Here is a 20,565-nt window from a genome sequence, read left to right as displayed (position 1 = left end):
TAATGAATTAAGTAATTTTGTCTCCGTCAGCGAATTGCTATCTTTTCAAATATAATGTGACAAAATGGAATAAAAAAGAACCAAGACTTGCTGTGAGAACTCTTGCTCACAACATTGTGAGGAAATTGCTCGGAAATGTTTGTGAAGCAAAATTTATGTCCTTCCCTATGAATTCTTGTCAACTGCTTATTGATAAAATAATAGTAAAAATTCTAGTAGATTGTGCAAACATTTATATTGAATCCATTGCCGTCAAATTTGGAAGGTAGAGAGATGCACAATCCACAAATATTACAGAAATCAGAGCATTTATCGGTCTTCTTTATTTTGGAGGACTCCACAAAGCTTCTCACGTAAATGTTCTCGACCTTTGGGTGACTAATAGAACAATTCTTGACATTTTTCATTAAACAATGTCTAACAAAAGTTTTTTATTTCTAATGAGATGTTTGAGATTTGATGACATAAGAGATCGCTTTTTTAGAAGGGAAATAAATAAACTGGCTCCGATAAGATATGCCTTTGAAAAGTTTGTTGAAAATTGCAAAAAAAGTTTACAGTCTTGGCGTAACGTACCGAAAATCACAAATTTGCTGCGCTATGTGCGAGAAAAATGTTTGTGGTAAACACAGCATGATTATTTGCAAAAAAATGTGAAATGTAAGTTTTATTTTGAAAAAAATTTAATATTGCATAAATTAGTACTAAATTTTATTTGTGCTCAAAAAGAAATCAGTTTAATTTTTGTTGTTAATGATAAATAATTTGTCTTAAAATTGTTTTAAAATACAACTTTATTAGACTTATTAAATTAAAAGTATATTTTATACACTCTTTTTTATTATTTAAATGTTTTTCTTCACACAAGCAATTTTATTTTATTTAGGCATTAGACACAATTACACAACCAATTTTATTTTTGTTTAGTTAAAAAAAACGCTTCGGGCCTATGGAGCCCGAAGTGCATCCTCACGTAGCTAAAATCAACGTGCGTTTTCGCTGGTTAAATTAGTTTTGTTGAAGAAAATATACTAGACATTCATTTTATGCTTTAAAAATCCCTAAACTAAAAACTACAGAAACATAATGAAATACAGTGAACCATCTTATGATGATAATATCCCTGTAAAATAAATATCAGTATTAAATATCACCTCTCTGAGATGACCACATCCACTGGTGCAGAGGGATATCTGTCCCTGTACACAGCATCCACAGTGCATTTTCTTTCCTTTTCCTATTGCATTTTGGCAAACAGGAGGGGGGTAAAATCTTCAATTGTCCCCATGCTCTGAAAACCCTAGCTATACCTATGATTATGGGTAGTCCTTTCAAAGATCTCTTGTAACTAAAAAATGATAACAATTAAAATGGATCAAAAGCAACCATGAGAACAATTTTATGTTGATCGGGAGCAGAAAATTTAGTAAATTAGTATCAAAATAAGTTTATGTAAATATTTTACAAACCTCCTCCCCCCCCCCCAATAATCAAGTTGTAGAGTCTCTTTAGAATTTTTTGAAACCAGAAAACTGAAGAAATCTGCAATGTGATTTTTCAGGATTCAAACTGTGAGGCTCTTCAATTACATATAGAGCATGCCTCCAATTACATCATGAAGGTATGCTGAAAGGGAAAGGAAATAGCTTATAATGTAGAAATCAAACTTATAAAAAATTCTCTTCAATGTTATTTTCAGTATTTTAGTTCAGAACTGTCATTTCAAGTTTACAGTTAGTGCTTAAATATTTTAGTATAATATGAGATTTCATAAAGAAATAATATTAAACGGCATTGGTAAAAATAAAGATTTAAGTAAAGATTTTGAAGTAATTTACATAGAAACAGTATATTTGCATTGTATTTTCATATCTGAAAACCATCCTTTATTTTTTCATATGCAGTGAACTTTTTTTAATTGTTTTTTATATGCATAAGTTGGCATGTTGCTCTTTTTGAGGGAACCTTTCTACCATATAATAATGGAATGATCTGTTTTGTCGTATAAAGGTAAATGAATTAATAGATTTCTTTACCTATTGTTATAAAAAATATCTACAAAACTCCCTTGCTTAATGTAGGTAATTACTTCATTAAAATTATCATGAAACTGACTTTTTTTTTTTTTTTTTTTTATATATATATATATATATATATATATATATATATATAATACTTTTCCTTATAGCAGCTTAGTGCAATGTCAGGCATGTAGTGAGCTTGAATACTTCTTTCTTGATCTGGATCCATAATTTGTGTTTCAACTCTTCAGCAGTGTGAAACATTTTCTATAACTTCTGTAAAGATTTTCTTCTTTAGCAATTTGCCATTGTTAAATTCATTTACTTGTTGCTGATCCATATTAATGAAAACATTATTACTGATATCTTGATAACATGAGTTGAAAAATTCCTAAGCCTATGTCAAATTTACTTCATTGAAATCTAGTTCATTCTAGTGCTGCAATTTCATCAGTAGCTGTGACCGTTTGCGTTCTTCCCACTCAACTCTCATCTTGATTGATATCAGTCTTCCCACCTCTCTAATATATGCATTTGAACATTATATGTTGAATTACTTTCAGAATTGAACTAAAGAATCTGGGTTATCACTCATATTATTTTGTATTGTTTGTTCAAAAGTCACTTTTAGATGAAACCTTGAAAATCAAAAAGATGCCAAGAACCATAGATTATTATATAAAATGTATCTCTTAATTACTTTGTAATATAATTTCAATAGCATGTATTGTTCACTTATAACGTCTATAAAAATATTATCTGACCATGTTAAGTGAAATTCACTGTGAGTTGAGTAAATGCAGCTTATCATTTCTTGAGAATATTAGCACAATTTTTTTGCCCTTTTGTGATTTTTAATGTATTCTTTTATTAGGAAAGGGAAAGCATATCATTTGAAATGCTTGATAAATCTGTGTCAGTCAATTGCAGTTCTCCAACCTTTATAAAGTAAGAAAATTATGAATAAAGTTTTTTATTTATTTTGTTTATATTTATTTTGGATGTATTCCTATTTTAATACTGCTTGTTTTATTGAACTTCTGCTTATTTAAATACATTACAGCTAAATTGTGAGCATTTTTAAACTGTGCTTTATAGCATCTTTAAAGTTAGATTTGTCGCATTTTTATAATTTATTAGTATATTAAAAATAACTTTCAAAATTTCTTATATCTATTTTGATTTCTTCTACAATCATTAAGCAAAATTAATTTGCAGGTATGTGCTATTTTCTTTAAAAGAAAAATTTGCCTAAAAGTATGCATATTATTTAGATTGTATGCTTGTCTTTGAATTGTAGCTTCTTGTCAGTACATGTTTTTATACTCTTTTTCAAAAGAATGACTTGAATGTTTGCAAAAAAATTGCTTTGAAATTGTGGGCACATTAATCTATACAAAAATGGAAGATAAACATATTGCCTTTGTAGAATTCCACCCCCTTTCAAAAAAATTCTGAAAACAGTAATAAATTCTAAGCAAAAATTTTTAAAGCTCTTAATTAACATACTTAAGAGTACTCTTAAGTATGTGAGCTCACATACTTAAGAGTGGCTAAATAGAGATTAGCTCTAAACAGTACCTACTCTATATTCTTAAGCAGTGTATTTACAAAATTTTAAGACTATGTTTTTTCAACCTAAACTAAGGGTAAATGGTTAGAAAGGCAATTGACACATTTTAACTTAATTTCTTGAAATTAATGCATGCTTATAAAAAGAACTTGAAACTGATTTTATGTTTGAATTAAAACCAGTATATATTCTAGATTCAAAAGCCTAATACTAATCTGAAGCAATACAGGTTTCTTAGTGCTATGCTATTATCATCAAGCAGTTTGCAAAAAAGTGTTTAAACTGTGCTCAGTCATACCTTGTTTATTCACCAGACTAGGTATTTGCAGTTTATTTCCTTTCCCCTAAATTGAAATCGTACATTATGGACCTCAGTAGTTTCATCTCTTTTTTAGGAATATTATATAATGGTTTTGTTAGGCAAAATAAATATAAGCTAAAAAAAATTGGGAGGTTGTTAATTTTTTTTTAATTTAATTTTTTGAAGAAAAACTTGACTATTAAAATATCTTCTCTTACAATTTTCAATATTTTATCCCAATGTTTTTATTATATTTATTGAAATGTTCTTAATAACATTAAGGATTGATTTTGCAGCTAGCAAATTAGTTTCTGAAGAAAAATAAATAAGCATATTTATATATAAAAACTTTGAAGAAAAATATGATTCAATTACATTTTCAATTCCAATAATTTTTACTTCCGATATGTTGAAAACCTATCATTGTTTCTGTTAAGTGCATAGTAATAAACAAGCAGTAAAAATATTAAATAATTTAGCCCATATTTGTTTAAGTTTTAGGACTTTAAGTGAAAGGATTTATCGAAAAAATGCAAACTGAGAAAGTGCAGTTTAAAGAATGTTAACTCTCTAAATGGTCATTAAATCATATATATATATATATATATATATATGAAGTAGAACCTATTACTATTCAATTGGTGAATATAAACATAAGTTATAAACTTTTATTTGAATTTTAGTATGTATATATCTAAAATAAAACCTCTTACTATTCAATTGGTGAATCTAAACATAAATTACAAACTTTTATTTGAACTATTATCTGACCTGAAAAACTCTAAGAAAAATTAGAATACAAATAGAATTCTTTCCCTGTTTTTGTTTTGTAAAACACATGCAAAACAATTTTAAAATATGAATTAATTATAATATATTTTCTAAAACTCATATAATCAATATTAATAGTATTAATTTCTCATATTATTTATTTTTTCAAAAAAGTAAAATTTGAACGGATATGAAATATTTTATTTAAAACTTCCCAGCATCTATGAGATTTCTTCTCTTCTTTTAGCAATTTGTTCTCATATATAAATTGCATTTTAAATTGATTTAGGAATATTTTAATTAATTATTTTTACTGCTTGTTTATTACTATTGAGTTTAATGTTTCTTCGTGCATGATTTTCAATAATGCTACAATCAGGCACTTGGTCACTTTCATAATGAAACGTCTTTCTATTTTTGTCTGTCACAAATAATATCCATTTCTGAAGAAGCATAACAAAATTGGCTGATAATACACATAGGAAGATTTGCTGAGATGAGTAAAAAAAAGGGGGGGACTCTGTAAGTTCAAAAGTGAAAAAAAGTTTTTTTTTTTTAAACTTCTGTCAGTAAAGTCAATGAGTTAATACGTATAAACAGAATGTACTGATAGTTGCAGTCACATCTAAATATATTCGTTTTCTTCTACACTGGTTCTTAATAAATAACTGATGCAGTTAAGAAGCAAAAGAAAACAGGCACTGAGGTGGGTGTGGCCTAAAAGGCTTGCCTTTGTATGCCATTTATTATTATCAGGTCACTGTAAAATTTCTTCTCAAGGTAGTAAGGAAATTAAGATATATCTTAAGCAAAAAATTGGAAAATAAGTAATTTAATCGATTTTGGGGTACCAAGTCCATTTAAAGACTCCATTTTGAAATAATTCCTGAAATTCAGGAACACTTAGTAGAGAATTGAAAAGTGTGCATTATTGTGTTAAAAATCAAGAAATTGGCTAGATTTTATATTGTATTACATAATGCTGGGTTTTCTTATCTTAAATTAAGAGTAAGTTGCACTCTGTAGGCAGTACTAGATTAAAGAACATGTAATATAAATGGCTTTTCTGGGCTAGGCCAAATAGAATGCCAAATGTATCAAAAGGTTAATTGAAATAAATTATTTTGGTGATGCTAATACTATATAAAGGCATTGGAAATGCTTTCAATCTGGAATATAAAAATATCATTGTCTTCAAGTAAGGATGAAAAATAGAGAATTAAGATATGATACCTGCATATAAAGAAGAATAAAGAAAATAAATGTTTATTGTGGGATATTATAGGTAGGCTTTCCAGTGATGGACTACCATACATGCTTCTTTATTCAGAAATTTATCATACAGGTAGAGCAATTTATTACTAATGATAAGTAGAGAATTTTAAAAACTAACTGGAAAATGATATTAAAATATTCTTGATGTAGGACAACATCGTGTTAAACAATATTTTGAAAATATATATATATAATTACCAGTGCCTATTGATATTCCTTAAATTCAATATATTGTTGTTATCATTTTTTTATAACAGAATTCGCATTTTTAAAATAGTATCAATAAAAAGTTTTTAAGTGGCTCATACTATTCTGTTCTTTATTGATGGAAATAAAGAAATATATTTTTTATTTTTTGAAAAATTTTACATGTTCGAAATATGCTTACAATGAAAGTACGTTTTTTCACTGGAAGTGACAGGTTGTTGCATACATATTTGCAAAGAGAATTGTTTGACACATGTTCTGTTATGATGAAAAAATCCAAAGCTTACAAATAGGTAATATTTTATATCTTTTGGTATAGAGATGTTAAAAAAAGATATTACTTTGCTTAGGTTTCAGCTATGAACCTGATCATTTTCATTTTGGAATACATATATTAAGTTATATTTTTATATTTAAGAATTTATTTAAAGATTATGTAGATATATGCAGGTATCATAAATAGCATGCTTGTGTAATTGTAATAAAATATTATTTACAGATTTGGCATTAAAACTCGTTAGAATAACTTTTATAATATTTTTACCCTTTTTCTTTTTCCCAAGGGAAAATTCTTTGCATATAGAAAGAAAATCGATGTGTACACAAACAGGTAATAAATCTTCAGCTTATTTGTTATTTAGTTTTCTGATATGTGCATTATAAAAGCTCTCTTAATTACAGTTTTCTTTATCAATTCTGTACATACCTGTATTTATAGCAACAACTTATCTTTCGTGTTATTACAATGTGCTCAGTTATGTGAAGTGTGTATATAAGTATTCTCTTCTATTCAAAATGGTTTTATTTGATTCTTATGTACTTGAAAGTTGTTAAAATGAATAAAGTGCATCTAATCAGAAGATACAATTTGAGATTACATCTTAAAAGAATTCATTTTTAGTTGCTGGATCTAGAATCTCTGTTTTTTATTTCTTAAAATCAGCTTATGCATATAATTCTTTGAAAAGAAGAGTTGATTGTGTTTTCATACAGAAAATAAACTTTCACTTTTTTAAAAATAATATGTACATGATATTCATATTTGTATAGCAATTTCCTTTGTTAAATTTCTTTAGAGAAGTTTTGCTCTTGTTTAAAGTATGTATGTAAGATCGTAACTTTTTAATTTTTAGTCTCTTGTTTTGCCACTACTGATGCAGCTTCGTCTTTTCCTCTATCAAGCTACACTCAAGACTGATGCAGTCACACCAGTTGGTAGAATTTGAGGGTATCAAAACTTTTAGAATTTGTGAAGAAACTAGGTGGCAGAATTTGCATTGAGTGGCAAAAGGCCTAATGCCAGTCTTGACTTCTGAACAAAGGGCCAATATAATTATGCGAGGCATTAGATGAAATTTTCACTTCCCTAAATAAGTTATATGCTTGATATTTATGGATATTAAGTTCCTTTCTTAAATTTTTAAGGAAATTATTCCTCTTGTTAAAAATATATGGGTCATAGATATATGAGAATCCCAGTTTTTCACCCTGCCTCTCGGCTTTTAATTTGTAGCCAGACACGTCTCCATTTCTTCACCTGTCAAACTACAGAATGAATGGCCAATGTGACCATGCCAGGCTTTGAAAATGAATCCACATTTATGCTGCTAAAATGAAGTGAAGGGATGGTAAACTAACCAATTTGAAGTAATTTTTTTTTCCTGCATTTGCATGCATGTGATCTGCCATTTTAAATTTGCAGTTAGTTGTTAACTAATTAATTGTCAGTAGTTATTAATTTTATTTTCATGGTATTCAAAAGCATTTAGATAAATAAAAGCTTCTCTTCCTTCTTAAGGATCTTGTCAGTATAAAAGATTATAAAAATTGCAGAATGAAATGAGATTGGTGAAAAAGCATAAAAATTTAGAATTTCAAGTTAAATAATAATATATTTTACTTAAGAACCATATTATAAATAGTTCGGTAACCTAAATTCTACATTATAAAGCAACTTTAAATCAATTTGCAATCTTGAAATCACGTCACCTCACAGCTTGATAATTTTCCACTTTTTTCTGATTTTGATGCGGAAATCTCAAATTTAAAGGCTGGTAGTTATGGTATATTTGAAGTTTTGAAACAGTAATGAGAATATTATTTTAATAAATATTGTAATGTGCCATAAGTCCAATGTATTAATGTATTAACGGATCTTGGTTTAATATATTCCATTTCAGCAATGCTGCTGCAGTTCAGCATATTTTAAAACTCAAAGATGCTGTTTTATGCTTTTGACATAACTTTGTTGCATTGCTTTCTTTTATTACATTTGTATATTATATTTTACCATACCTCCAGTTTTAAGTGTTGTAGAAAAGATTCAGGGAGTGATGGAGGGAATTTAAACTTTTGAAGCAAGAAATTTTTGAAAGCAAGGATGACCTCGCAATAACATGAGATAGTCACTAAGTTTTTTACATTATATTAGTATCAGGATCAGCAGTTGTTTCTATATTTTTTAAAAGAAAGCAGGGTTAATCAAGAGGGAATTTTATATGAGAAGTATAATTCTCAAATCGCATTTAAATCTAAAAAATGAACGTCAGATGATTTTAGGCATGTTTCTAAGAAAATTATGCCAGAGATGGAATGTATGGCAGTCAGAAGTAATTTTGGCATGTGTTATGATTCTATAGCATCAAGTTGAAGATTCTAAAAGTCTGTTTGATCTTTTATATCTTCTCTAAATCTTGCAAGGAGCAAAATGTTAATGGCTTTAACAAATTTCTCAAAATTATAAGGAACATAAATTAGGCAGAATTGAAAATTTCCATGTAAATTTATCATCAATTTTGTCGATCAATTCAAAACACCTTTTCTGCCCCCCTCCCTTTTTTTAAAATTCTGTTTCCATTTTTAACTTATACATGTATTTTCTAGAAACAACTGCAGATCCTGATACTAATGTAATGTAAACAACTTACTATCTCATGTTATTGCGAAATCATCCTTGCTTTCAAAAATTTCTTCCTCCAAAAGTTTAAATTCCCCTCCAGCACTCCCTGAATCTTTTCTACAACACTTAACCTGTGTTTTCTTTCACTTTTACTGCATAAAATGCTTCTTATATTTAATATGTCGCCAAGCCAAAAATATTGCCAGGAGGGTCCTATATCCAAGCTGTACCGGAATTAATTCCTAATATGCAAAATATTTGAATTTCATATTACACTAACATTTCACAGTGTTAATCTTTCCTAGTATTATTAAGCTTTTAGTATTTTGGGTAGGAACTACAATTATTTTTATTTGCTTTCAGTTACAATATGTGCTTAATACTTTTCTTTTAGAAAATGATAAGTATGGGATACAGGAAGACAAAGAAAGATTAAAAATTCTTATAAAAGAAGTATTACAAGATCTGAAACCTAAGTATGGTTCTGATTCATTACCTGAATTAAAAGAAGTTACTGTATTCAACAAGGTAAACAGTTTTACTCTTGTTAATCTTTAAAAAGAACCTATAGTGGCATAATGTAACTATTAAAAATTATAAATAAACAAAATATTATAGCAATAGTAATGATATTTATATAAAGCGTGATAAAAGTAACCAGACGTATCACTTAAATCAGCACAGTGCTGGTTAAATAGTAATTGTAGGACTGTTTTGGTTCCAAATATGTATTAAAATTGCAGTGATTAAGAAGACACAAGTTTGATGTAAAGGAATAATTAGAATCAGTAAGTATATAAATATGGAAGTTTACAAAGGTTAAAGGTTATTATTTTAAACTCATTTTTCCCAAACTATACCTTTGTAAATGATAGTCATATTATCTTGAAAAGTAATTTTCAATTAATTCGTAACGTTTTAAAAGGATTTTTTTATTTTTCACACAATTTTTTCATGCCATCTTTTATATTTTATTTATTTATTTTTGTTTTATTACTATTTATTTATTTTTCAAGGCCAGATTTAGAAGATAGTTCATATCATAAGGGCTCGGGGAGGAATGCTTTATTTTCTTATCCGAGATCTAAATAGCTCCTAAATTGTAGTCAGTCCCATATTTACCCACTCAGTTTTGAAGAACAGAAGAAAAATGCAGTTTATTTTTTTAAATGAAGTACTCAAAATTAAATCATAATAATAAAAAAATAGTAAAAATTTAGTTGACAAAATGAACAGCAAGTTCATTTTTTATAAAAATTACTCTTTTAGTATAGAAGGTTAAAAGGGAGGAAAATATACATATAAATTTCAGAAATTTTTAACTAATAAACTAGTACATTACAATGTAGATTTTTGTCACATGTATGAAAGGTAAGAAAAATGCTTTGACTTTAAATGCAGAAAATTTGGGCATTTTATATATAATTCATATTATAGCCTCTTCCCACATATTTCAGCAATTTTTTTTTAAAAATAATTTTTAATTATTTAGCAAAAAATGAACAATTATTAATAGTAAATGCAGTGGGCCAAAAGGTTTTTTTTTTTTTTCCCTAAAATTTTTTTTATATGATAAAAGTTGATCAATTTTCAACAGATTTAAAAGTATCTCAATTTTGGATTGGACATGGTAATTTTAAGAGCTATTTAAAGCAAGCTTGCTTCAAGCACTTTATTCAGCTATAGTAGCAGCTATGAAGATGTAAAGCATGTTCTTGAGTGCATTCATCATTTCTAGCAGAGGAAGATACTTCAAAGTGCTTATCTGTATCTTGGCTACCAATTTTTTACTGAACATTTTTCAGAATAAAGAGACAAAAACTACTTTTCAGAATTTCATTCTCTATTTAGATTATTGATTTCTCTTTATTTTATTATTATTATTTTATTTTAGTTAATTTTTATTTATGATTTTTTTAATAATTTTTCTCTATTGGCATCAGAGATGTTGTACATTTATTTATTGTTACGTTATTTTCTTCTTTCACTATGTTCATTACTTGTTCGTGTGGATTTGGAGTAAATAACGACGACACTTGATGAAGTATCGAAACACACTTTATTTACCAATATTAATCAGATAGCTCCAAAATTGCTTTTACTGTCGTCAAACTGTTATAAACATGCTGACACGTTCAGTGACACTATCAGGGTCAATGTTCCTTCTAACCTTCTTCGGGAACATACAAGGACCTGACTCGGAACAGAGAGCTTACTAAAGCTATGTTCACTAATTGTGGTAAGTAGACAGGATACAGACGAAGGGTATACAAAATATAATTTATCAAGAGGATTAAAACCTCTAGCCTGGAAGGCAAACAGCAACTGCGTAACTTCTAAGGTAAGCGGCCTGCGTTGACTCACTGCTTCCTCTCTCTCGCTTGGCAAAAGGCCACAACTTAAATACTTGGCATTCGCCAGACAAACTTTGCATAAAAACCTTAACGCTTATAATTCTGGCCGGAAGTAGAAAATAAGAAGTGATAGTTAAAGATTTAACATAAAATAAACATTAGTAAAACTTAAGATCCTTACATACTTCCCGCCAGAGTTAATTAGTTTGAAACTGAGGTCTAAAACGACCTTGTTGAAAACTTTTAGCTCTAGAATCTAACGCGAGGCCAATCTTTTACAAGCATAACTTCGCTAGAAACTAGAAATTTAAAAGAAAGAAATTTGTTACAATAGCAGCTCCCAGGATATACAACAATCTTTTTTCATCTGTACTGCATCTAAACAGGAGCTTTTATTCAATTCTGGTTCCTTCCAGAGATCTGGAAGGAAAACTAGTTTAATGAAATGTTACACAATGAAATGGCAAGTAACATATACAATTATACTTCTCTTAACGTTCTTATTTCATTCATGACTATTTTAATTATCTCTCCCCGTGCTCTCTGACATGTGTTGTAAAAGAACACCAAACACGAATGTGTTTCTGTCTACGTGTGCCACACTTCCTCCTACAATCAAAACACTAACGTGTTAAAATTCAACATAACAAGATCTCTTAACACACCCTAATTTCAACTCTAAACCCTGAGGTACTATTCTAAAAGTGGCTAACTCTAAAGTGTAGCGTCAGAGAGCCTAACTACATCATTCAACCTTTAACACATATTCGCCATGATTTAGTCTTTACAGTCACACGAATAACAAATTTTTAACATTACTTTCACTTTTACCATATCACGGTATTTCTTAACATTTAAAATAACAGTTCACATGTATATAAGAACATATCAACATGCCGTTAATTTTACACATTTGAAAACATACATTAGTAGTACCTTGTTAACTTCTATTCTTTTCAAAGCAAGTGCCAATTCTTTCTACATTGAAATAATACTACATTTCAAAAAGTCTTTCAGACTAAAACTTCTTTCTTGCTAGAATGTTTTAAATAAAATTTATACAATAACTTTTTACAATATTTAAGGTTTTACACAACGCTATTATACATCAACTTTAGTTTTACGCGCGAGTAATTGAAAAACATAATACGAAAATCGGTCACAACTCATTTCTCGCCCTTTTGGCGATAAAGGTAGACCTCGCATGAGGTAAAACTTCTTGAAATTTGCCACTTGCAGTAAGAATGAAAGATTAACTTAAGTTTGCAAGGTAACATAAAATTTTACTTATCTTTGTAATATTCGGACATCCTTTTCTGGGCCCAGTCTTTAAAGGTACTGCAGATAGTAGTTTGATTTATCCTCCTTCTTGTACGGGCTCGCCCTTCAGTGCTTTCCTCTGGAAGCTTCCTTTTTTCACCAGTTCGGCCACCCTTGAATACCTTCTTTTTCTCCTCTGCTTGTGGTCTTGGCCGTTTGATGGCAGCTGGTCTTGGCGGAACCGGGAAACTTCTGTCGTGTTCCTGCTTGGACCTCGTTGTTGGCCGTTCAAATTTTCCTTGTAACTTTTCCTCCGCCGCTGATGGCCCTTCCGCAGTTCGGCTACATTTACTAGTGCTGTAGAAGTAACGAGAAATTGTGTACCCGTATGTATTCGTTACTCGGTGAACCAGTACTCGTTACTATCGTATCGTTACTCGTTACTTTCGGTAAAATCGATCGGTATCCGTATACTGAGCCTATTTAATCGGTCTACGGCCCTAAAAAGGGCTTTGAAACGTCGCATTGCATTGAACACGTGAGCTATTCTAGTTTTCCGTCGCCTTTTTTTGGGTAGAAATAATTCACTTTATTTTGGCTATTATTTTTTGGTGCACTGGATATGATTCATTATTAAATTTTCTATTGCTGTCAGGGCTTAGTTTCTAAACTCAGAAGGGCCTACGGAAGGCCGTCAGGAAAACAGGAAAAAATAAAATAAAAAATAAAGAAAGAAAGGAAATAAATATTACAATAATAACATTAATTAGTAACTAAAATAACAAAAAAATTATTGAAAAACTTAATAATTAAAATAACAAAAAATAGTGATTAAAATAATGAATAATTAAAGTAACATAATAATTAGCAACTGAAATATAAAATACTTTTAAGTACAATTTAATAAAAATGTAAAAACAAATAAAAATTAAAATAATTTTTAAATTTATGATGACTAATTAAATAATAAAGTAAAATACCAGATCTTGTCTTATTGGCTTAGTATCGTTTCGTCTTTTCTCATTTAATCCCCAGCTCGAAAAAGTGTTATTTCGTTCGCTGCCTTCCCCCACCAATTCCCTCTTTGCCGTTTCATCCGCTGTTTGGAAAATAGGTGTTTACTTTACGATAAGGCGAACGTCTGTTTACTTCAATTAAAATGTTTTAGAAGAGATGACTGTTTCTACTTCGACTTAAGCTTTTGATTTTTTAATATTATTTAATATTTAATACAGACAAATTATGTTGAGCAGAATAATGAATTTCAGACGTGTTCAAAAGGTGTGTATCTGAATATAATAACATTTTTGTTGTATAATATCCATTTTTTAATTTCACACATTTCTAAAGCAACAGAAGTACGTTATCACTATTTTGGCACACACATCAAAAACATGTATAATTAAGATTAATGTTACATTCCTTATTAAAAGTAATGGGTCCTCATTAAATGCAACCATTCATGCTTTTAGAGGATTTTACATGTGGTGGTCTTAAAAAGATGATGTTCACTACCAATGTTTGTTTATGTTCCCAAAAATAGAGATCTCTTAAAAGGTGACCTCTTAGAGATGTCGTAAATAGATGATTTGCTATAATTATTTTCCGATAGATAATGGAATTAATGTAATTTAATGTCAATAACTCGAGGAAGCAAGTTTAAATACGGTGCAACAAAAATACAGAAGTATTTTAAATGATGAAAATATTCATATTTTGTCAATGTCAAATTTAAAAAAAGAATTAGTTTTGGGCAAATTATGAAATCTAACTTTTAATGTCGTCTTCTGGTTTCTATATTTATATTTGGTAAAGTTTTATACTCGTTATGAAAAAATAAAAATACAAGAAGTTTGAGTCCCGTAGGACAAAGATTGACCAGGAAATTTAGTTTCAAAATTTGCAATGTTTGATGCCATTTGTAACTTGCCTTTGGGTATCGCTTAATTGAGTTAGAATAGTTCGAGGAAATAAGTTTAAATGAAGTTCAGAAAAAATAAGCATAATTTAAATAGTCGTAGAAGGAAGTCATGCGGAATCCATATCAAATTTTCACTTTTTCATAATGACCATAAAACTTTCCCAAATACAAATACAGAAACTGGGAGACCGCATTAAAGATTAGCTTTCGTTATTTGTCCGTTATTCGTTATTTCGTTTGCTGCTTCCCCCATTCCCTTCATCAGAACCGCGAATGACGAAAGGGTGAAATTTCCCCGATTCATCCCCTCTCCAAAAACTCCTTGTTGAGACTGTTATTTGTTGAGACAAGGAATGCTATATTATAAATGTCAAGTTGCTTTTTACACTTAAAAATAAAATCGATAAAAACATTCGCAAATCTATAGGTTAAGTACGAATAAGAACTTAAAAGAAATTTAGAAATCTATAAAAGGTAAGGAAAGTTTTATGTTACTTTATTAGAGATAATAGTGAAGCACTAAATATTTCAATCAGTGTTATTTCATAATGCTATGAGTATACCTTTATTCATTTAAGAAATGGCCCACCAGCGGTCGAGCGGTAAAATCGCTGAACACTGGTAGTTCCGACTTGAGTTCGATCTCAGGCAAACGGGTTGGCTTCATAAGTGTTTCATGGTTTTTTTCCCGTACCAGCTTACAAGCCAACTTACCACGTACCATACGAGCCAGCTTTCCTAAGAAAGTGCTCTACGAAGGCATTTTTCCTTTAAGGCACATAGCCCCAGTGTTTTTTGTCATAATCAACTAAACCAAATCATTTAAGAAATATATCAGTTGATCACTGCTCAGTGTACATCTGCTGTTTGCTTATAAAAACACTTTTTAAAGACGTTTCTACTATTTTGCTAATAATTCTGGAAGGCTCATAGAATCCGAAATTATGTTACACTAACATCCGAAATTATGTTACAGTAGCTAACAGAGAACTTAAGTCTGCTTAATACAACAAAATCTGCTAACGCCAAGTACTTAAGTTGTGGCTTTTTGCCAAGCAAGACAGAGGAAGGAGTTATTAGAAGCCTGCCGCTTGCCATAGTAGTTTTACTCGGTTGCTGGTTGCCTTCAAGGCCAGAGGTTTAATCCTCTTGATAATTTTAAACGTATCATACTTTTAGCAGCTCTCTGTACTACATACGGATTTTTTTAAATAACGGCCAATCTTAAAGTTAGGCACTTGTAAATTAATCCAAAGTTAGTTTCAGTTAGAGTTTTAGTTAGTATTTTTATATTCTTACGTTCAGACCACAAGTGGTTGGTTTCTGTATTCCGAAGTTCCGGAAATCACTGTAAGGATAGAAAAATAAAGGGTTTTGTATACCCTTCCTGTGTGTATTGTCTACTTCACAATTTATTGAACATAGCTTGAGTAAGCTCCCTGTTCCGAGTCAGGACAGTTCATGTTTCCAAAGCAAGTAAAGAAGAATACAAGTCCTGATAGTATAAGCAGCCATTTTTAAATTGACTTTAAAATAAATTTATTCTATGGTCTATTAGAAAATAACTATACTGAATCATTTATTGACGACTTCTAAGAGATCGCTTTCTGAAAGAAACCTGTATTTTTGAGAACATAAACATTCGTTGATATTGAACATCACTTTTTTAAGATGCCAGAGCAAATGAACAGAGCTCCAAAAATCCTCTAAAAGCATAGACGGTCACGTTTTAAAAGGCTGACTACTTTTAATAAAGCTTGTATATTAATGTTCATTATACATTTCTCACATTTTTACTTTCTTTCAAAACAGCGATGCTGTGGTTCAATTGCTTTAGAACTATGTGAAACTAATAAAATGGGCCCTAGGTTATAAAAACCTAATTATATTCAGATACACACCTTTTGAACATGTTTGAAATCATACTAATCAGAATACTTTGTCTACAGAAAACATTGAATCAATATTAGAAATCAAAAGCTAAGTGAGATTAAAGTAGGAAGAGTCATATCGTCTAACCCATTTTAATTGAAGTAAACAGGTGCTTACTTTATCGTAAAGTGAACAACCGTTTTTCAGACAGCGAATGAAAAGAGAAAAAGAGCCCATCAGAGCTCGAGTGGTAAAGTTCACTAATAGTTCGGTCCGGGGTTCAATTCCCGGCCAAGGGCTAGCTGCACGGGCGTTTTCATTGTTATTCCCGTGTGTAACTTGCATATGAGTCAAAAAATCCTCCACGAAGGCCTCCCTCCCGTAGGCAATAGCTCTAGTGTGCTTTGCTGTAACCAAATAAACCAAAACCGAAAAAAAAAAGGGGGGGGGGAATTGGTGGTGGAAGGCAGTTACGAAACGTCGTTTTAGAAGAATGGGCTACATAACCAAATTTCAATCTATACTCTGGTAAACAGTACATTATTTGCTCATCAACAGCCTAAATTTAGCTAATGCTCGACTTAGTTCTTAAATTGCAATTTTAGCCACAGCCCCCAAACAAGACGATGTCTGGTATTTCATTACTTAGTTATTCATCATTAATTTAAGAATTAATTAAATTTTCATTTGTCTTTAAATTTTTATTGAATTATAATAATAATCATTTAATATTATAGTTGCTAATTATTTTATTATTGTAATAGCTATTTTATTTATTTATTTATTTATTCATCTTTCCTGATGGCCTTCCATAGAGCTCCAGCACTTCTAATTTTAAAAATTAAGTCCTGACTACAACCAATGATTGCGAAAATAAAAGTCAAGTAACTTATTTAGTGATAATTAAATAAAATAAAAGCCAAAGCTTTTATTTTCGCCTTACTTGGCTTTTATTATATATATATATATATATAAATGTGTGTGTACTTTACATTTAATTATAAGGACATATATATATGTACTTTACATTTAATTATAATTTATTTGATATATATATACATATTTACGTTTTGTAGTATTACCGATTGCAATAAAAAGGGAGGTGCACATCTAGATGTTATAACGGAACCATATACAAAATTTCAACGTTCTATAACTAACCATTTTTGAGTTATGCAAAATGCATACATACGTACTTACACATCACGAAAAAAATCCCTTTCAAGTATCAACTTAATCATTAGTCATAAGTATCAGCTTAGAGTAAATGGGATTACATTTAACAATAAGTTTTTTTGGAAAAAAAAAAAAAGAAAAAGAAAAAAAGAGAGAGTCCTTCATTGTGTTCGTACGTACAGGCGTCAGCCCAAAAAATAATTCACATGGATTCCGTAATCGTCAAAAACGGATATTTCCATTAAAATATGATACCCAAAAATTTTCTCGATTACAATAATTACTACCATTTTCTTTGATACAAGGAAGTAAAGAACCTATATTAACCTACATATTCTTATATAAACAATACCTAAGTGCAGTATATAAATATTTCAAATCAATAAAATCTGACTATGGCACGCTCAAGGGATAAAAAAAAAAAAAAAAAAAGAATCATCTAAATTTTCAAATTACAAACATAAATAGCAATAGTAAAAAGCAAATACAAAATAACGCTTCACGCTATCAAAATTGCTCATTTTCTTAAATATCAACAACTAAATAGTATTTCAACTAAAACACATAATGTAAACAAGAACTTGCCCGATGCCCAAAAAAATTCAAAATTATCTATGAAAAATATGAGCGCATTGTGACGCAACGACATCATTCGTATTCGCATAGAAACCGCATCATTCGTATTCGCATAAAAACCGCATCATTCGTATTCGTATAGCAACCGCATCATTCGTACTCGAAGAAACCGCATCGTACGACAGATGCGAGTAACGAACAGATGCGAGTAACGAAATGAATTTCTGAGTACCGAATCGGTACTTCGAGTCAAACGATGTACCCGTTACTCAGTAACGAATACATGCGGTTTGCTCCAGCTCTAACATTTACTGCGGAGAGTCCTGTCGGATGAGTCTATCTTCCGTTTTAGAGCCGGGTTATAGTTGCCATAATTTCTCCTGGTTCTCTTCACATACGTCGTCCTTCTCCCTTCTTCATTCTGGGGGTGTTCGTGAACTCTCTTTTCTGGACGGTGGAACGGCTTCTTTTTCTTGTTACCTTCAATTTTTCCGCGGGGCATTTTCTTTTCACTTGCTTCTGTCTCTCATTGGCTTGCCCTTGTACTTGTCGTTTTTCCACCTCTGGAGCTTGTACCTGCGGTGTCTGCCGTGCCGGATCCTGCAAAAGATCTGAAAAGATTTGCATTTTATTACGATCGAAGTAGGGCTTGATTTGATCAATGTTTGCGGAACAGGTTTCACCATTTCTGGCTTTTAACACTACAACAGCGTGAGTTATTTTTTCTATAACATATGGTCCTTCAAATCGTGGGAAAAATTTGGCAGTTTTATCTTCTGGTGCTGAAGAAAGTGAATGCTTAATTTTTAAAACTTCATCCCCTACTTTATAAGTTACTCCCCGTCGTTTCAAATCATAATATAGCTTCTGTTTTCTTTGTGCTACTTCCGTATTCTTTTTTGCTTCTTTTATTAGTTTTTCTATATCACCCATTTTAAATTCTGGGGCTCTTTGTTGCACATAAAATAATTTATCTAACGGTGTTATAATCTTTCTGCCTAGAAATAACTCAGCAGGAGTTTTGCCCGTTGTATCATGTTTTGCGGTCCTAAGGGCGAAAGCAAATTCATTGACATAGTTATCCCAGCTTTTATGAAAATTTTTAACATAACTACGGATAATTTTCACTATATTTCTATTGACCCGTTCCGCTATATTTGATTGCGGCCGATACGGGACCATTTTTAAATGACGTATGCCCAGTTTTTGGCACATGTCTTCAAATGTATTACTTACAAATTGAGGACCATTATCCGATATAACTTTTAGGGCCGCCCCGTATTTTAAAATATATTTATTTAAAATAGAATCAGTAACTAATTTCGCGGAGGCTCGTTTTAAGGGAACAATTTCGGTCCATTTACTATAATGATCAACCATAACAAAGAGATAGGAACTTTTATTTAACTGACTTTTTGGGAAAGGGCCCAATAAATCGATGCCAATTATTTCATTTGGAAATTCGGATTTAATACTATTTAAAAACCCGGCCGGGCGGAAATTAATACAATTAACTGCTTGACATGTTGGGCAGGACTGGACATACGCCCTTGTTAACTTTTGCAGTTCAGGAAAGTAGACTGCCTCGCGTATGCGTTGGATAGTTTTTCGAATACCAGCATGAGAAGCTAAAGGGCTGTCATGGAGCTCCTGCAGGATATTTAATCTAAGACTAGCTGGGATAACAGGTCGAAATTCATTGTTGGAATTCGTAGTTTTTGTATAGAATAATAGACCATCTATTAGTTCGTAATGGGCCGCCCTATTTCTTATCGCCACAATATCTTGGTGGCTAAAATTTTCAGGATCCTTCAAATACTCATAAATCCTTCCAAACTCAGGATCCTTACCCAATTTGGTTATTACAGTTTCTCGGGAATTTATTGTACATGCTGTAAGCATTGCCACCTTTACGGCATTACCTTGTTCGTCAATTTTAATTCTTGATAGGGCATCTGCTATGATATTTTCCTTTCCGGGGGTATGCTTGATTACCAGATTATATTCTTGCAGCTTGAGTGCCCATCTTATTAACCTTGGGGATAAATTTTTCCCTGAGTACAATCTAGTTACCGCCGCATGATCAGAGTATACTGTTATGGGCGCCTTTCCAAAATAGACCCGGAACTTTAGCACTGCTAACAGAACTGCAAGTGCCTCTCTCTCGGTCGCGGAATAGTTTCTTTGTGTTTGATTTAAAGTTCGGCTAAAAAATGCCACGGGCGGCAGATTTTGCGAAAGTACCGCTCCTACCGCATAATCCGAAGCATCCGCTGAAATTTCTAAATTCTCATCCTTTTCAGGAAATTTCAACACAGGGGCTTGCGTTAATGCTTGTTTTAATTTTTCGAAAGCACTA

At 30.7% G+C, this 20,565-nt stretch overlaps 1 protein-coding gene across 4 annotated transcripts in view; it reads left to right on the top strand.

Annotated features, from left to right (window-relative positions):
* The window catches only part of LOC118180445 (uncharacterized), a 131,010-nt gene that overhangs the window by 57,464 nt on the left and 52,981 nt on the right, over nucleotides 1–20,565 (top strand). For all 4 annotated transcript variants that reach the window (XR_004756665.2, XM_035349544.2, XM_035349548.2 and 1 more), the window contains exons 12-14: nucleotides 2,896–2,969; nucleotides 6,712–6,758; nucleotides 9,442–9,575. Coding sequence is in view for 3 of the 4 variants with exons in the window: in XM_035349544.2 (XP_035205435.1) it covers nucleotides 2,896–2,969; nucleotides 6,712–6,758; nucleotides 9,442–9,575 (255 nt within the window). In the remaining variant the exon portion in view is untranslated. The remainder of the gene's footprint in view (nucleotides 1–2,895; nucleotides 2,970–6,711; nucleotides 6,759–9,441; nucleotides 9,576–20,565) is intronic.

This window comes from Stegodyphus dumicola, chromosome 4, assembly GCF_044657685.1.
Source record: "Stegodyphus dumicola isolate Sdum_Otavi_A_Nest chromosome 4, ASM4465768v1".
NCBI classification, from domain to species: Eukaryota; Metazoa; Arthropoda; class Arachnida; order Araneae; family Eresidae; genus Stegodyphus; species Stegodyphus dumicola.
The sequence above is the reverse complement of the archived record's forward strand: the minus strand, read 5'-3'. Positions and strand labels throughout refer to the sequence as shown.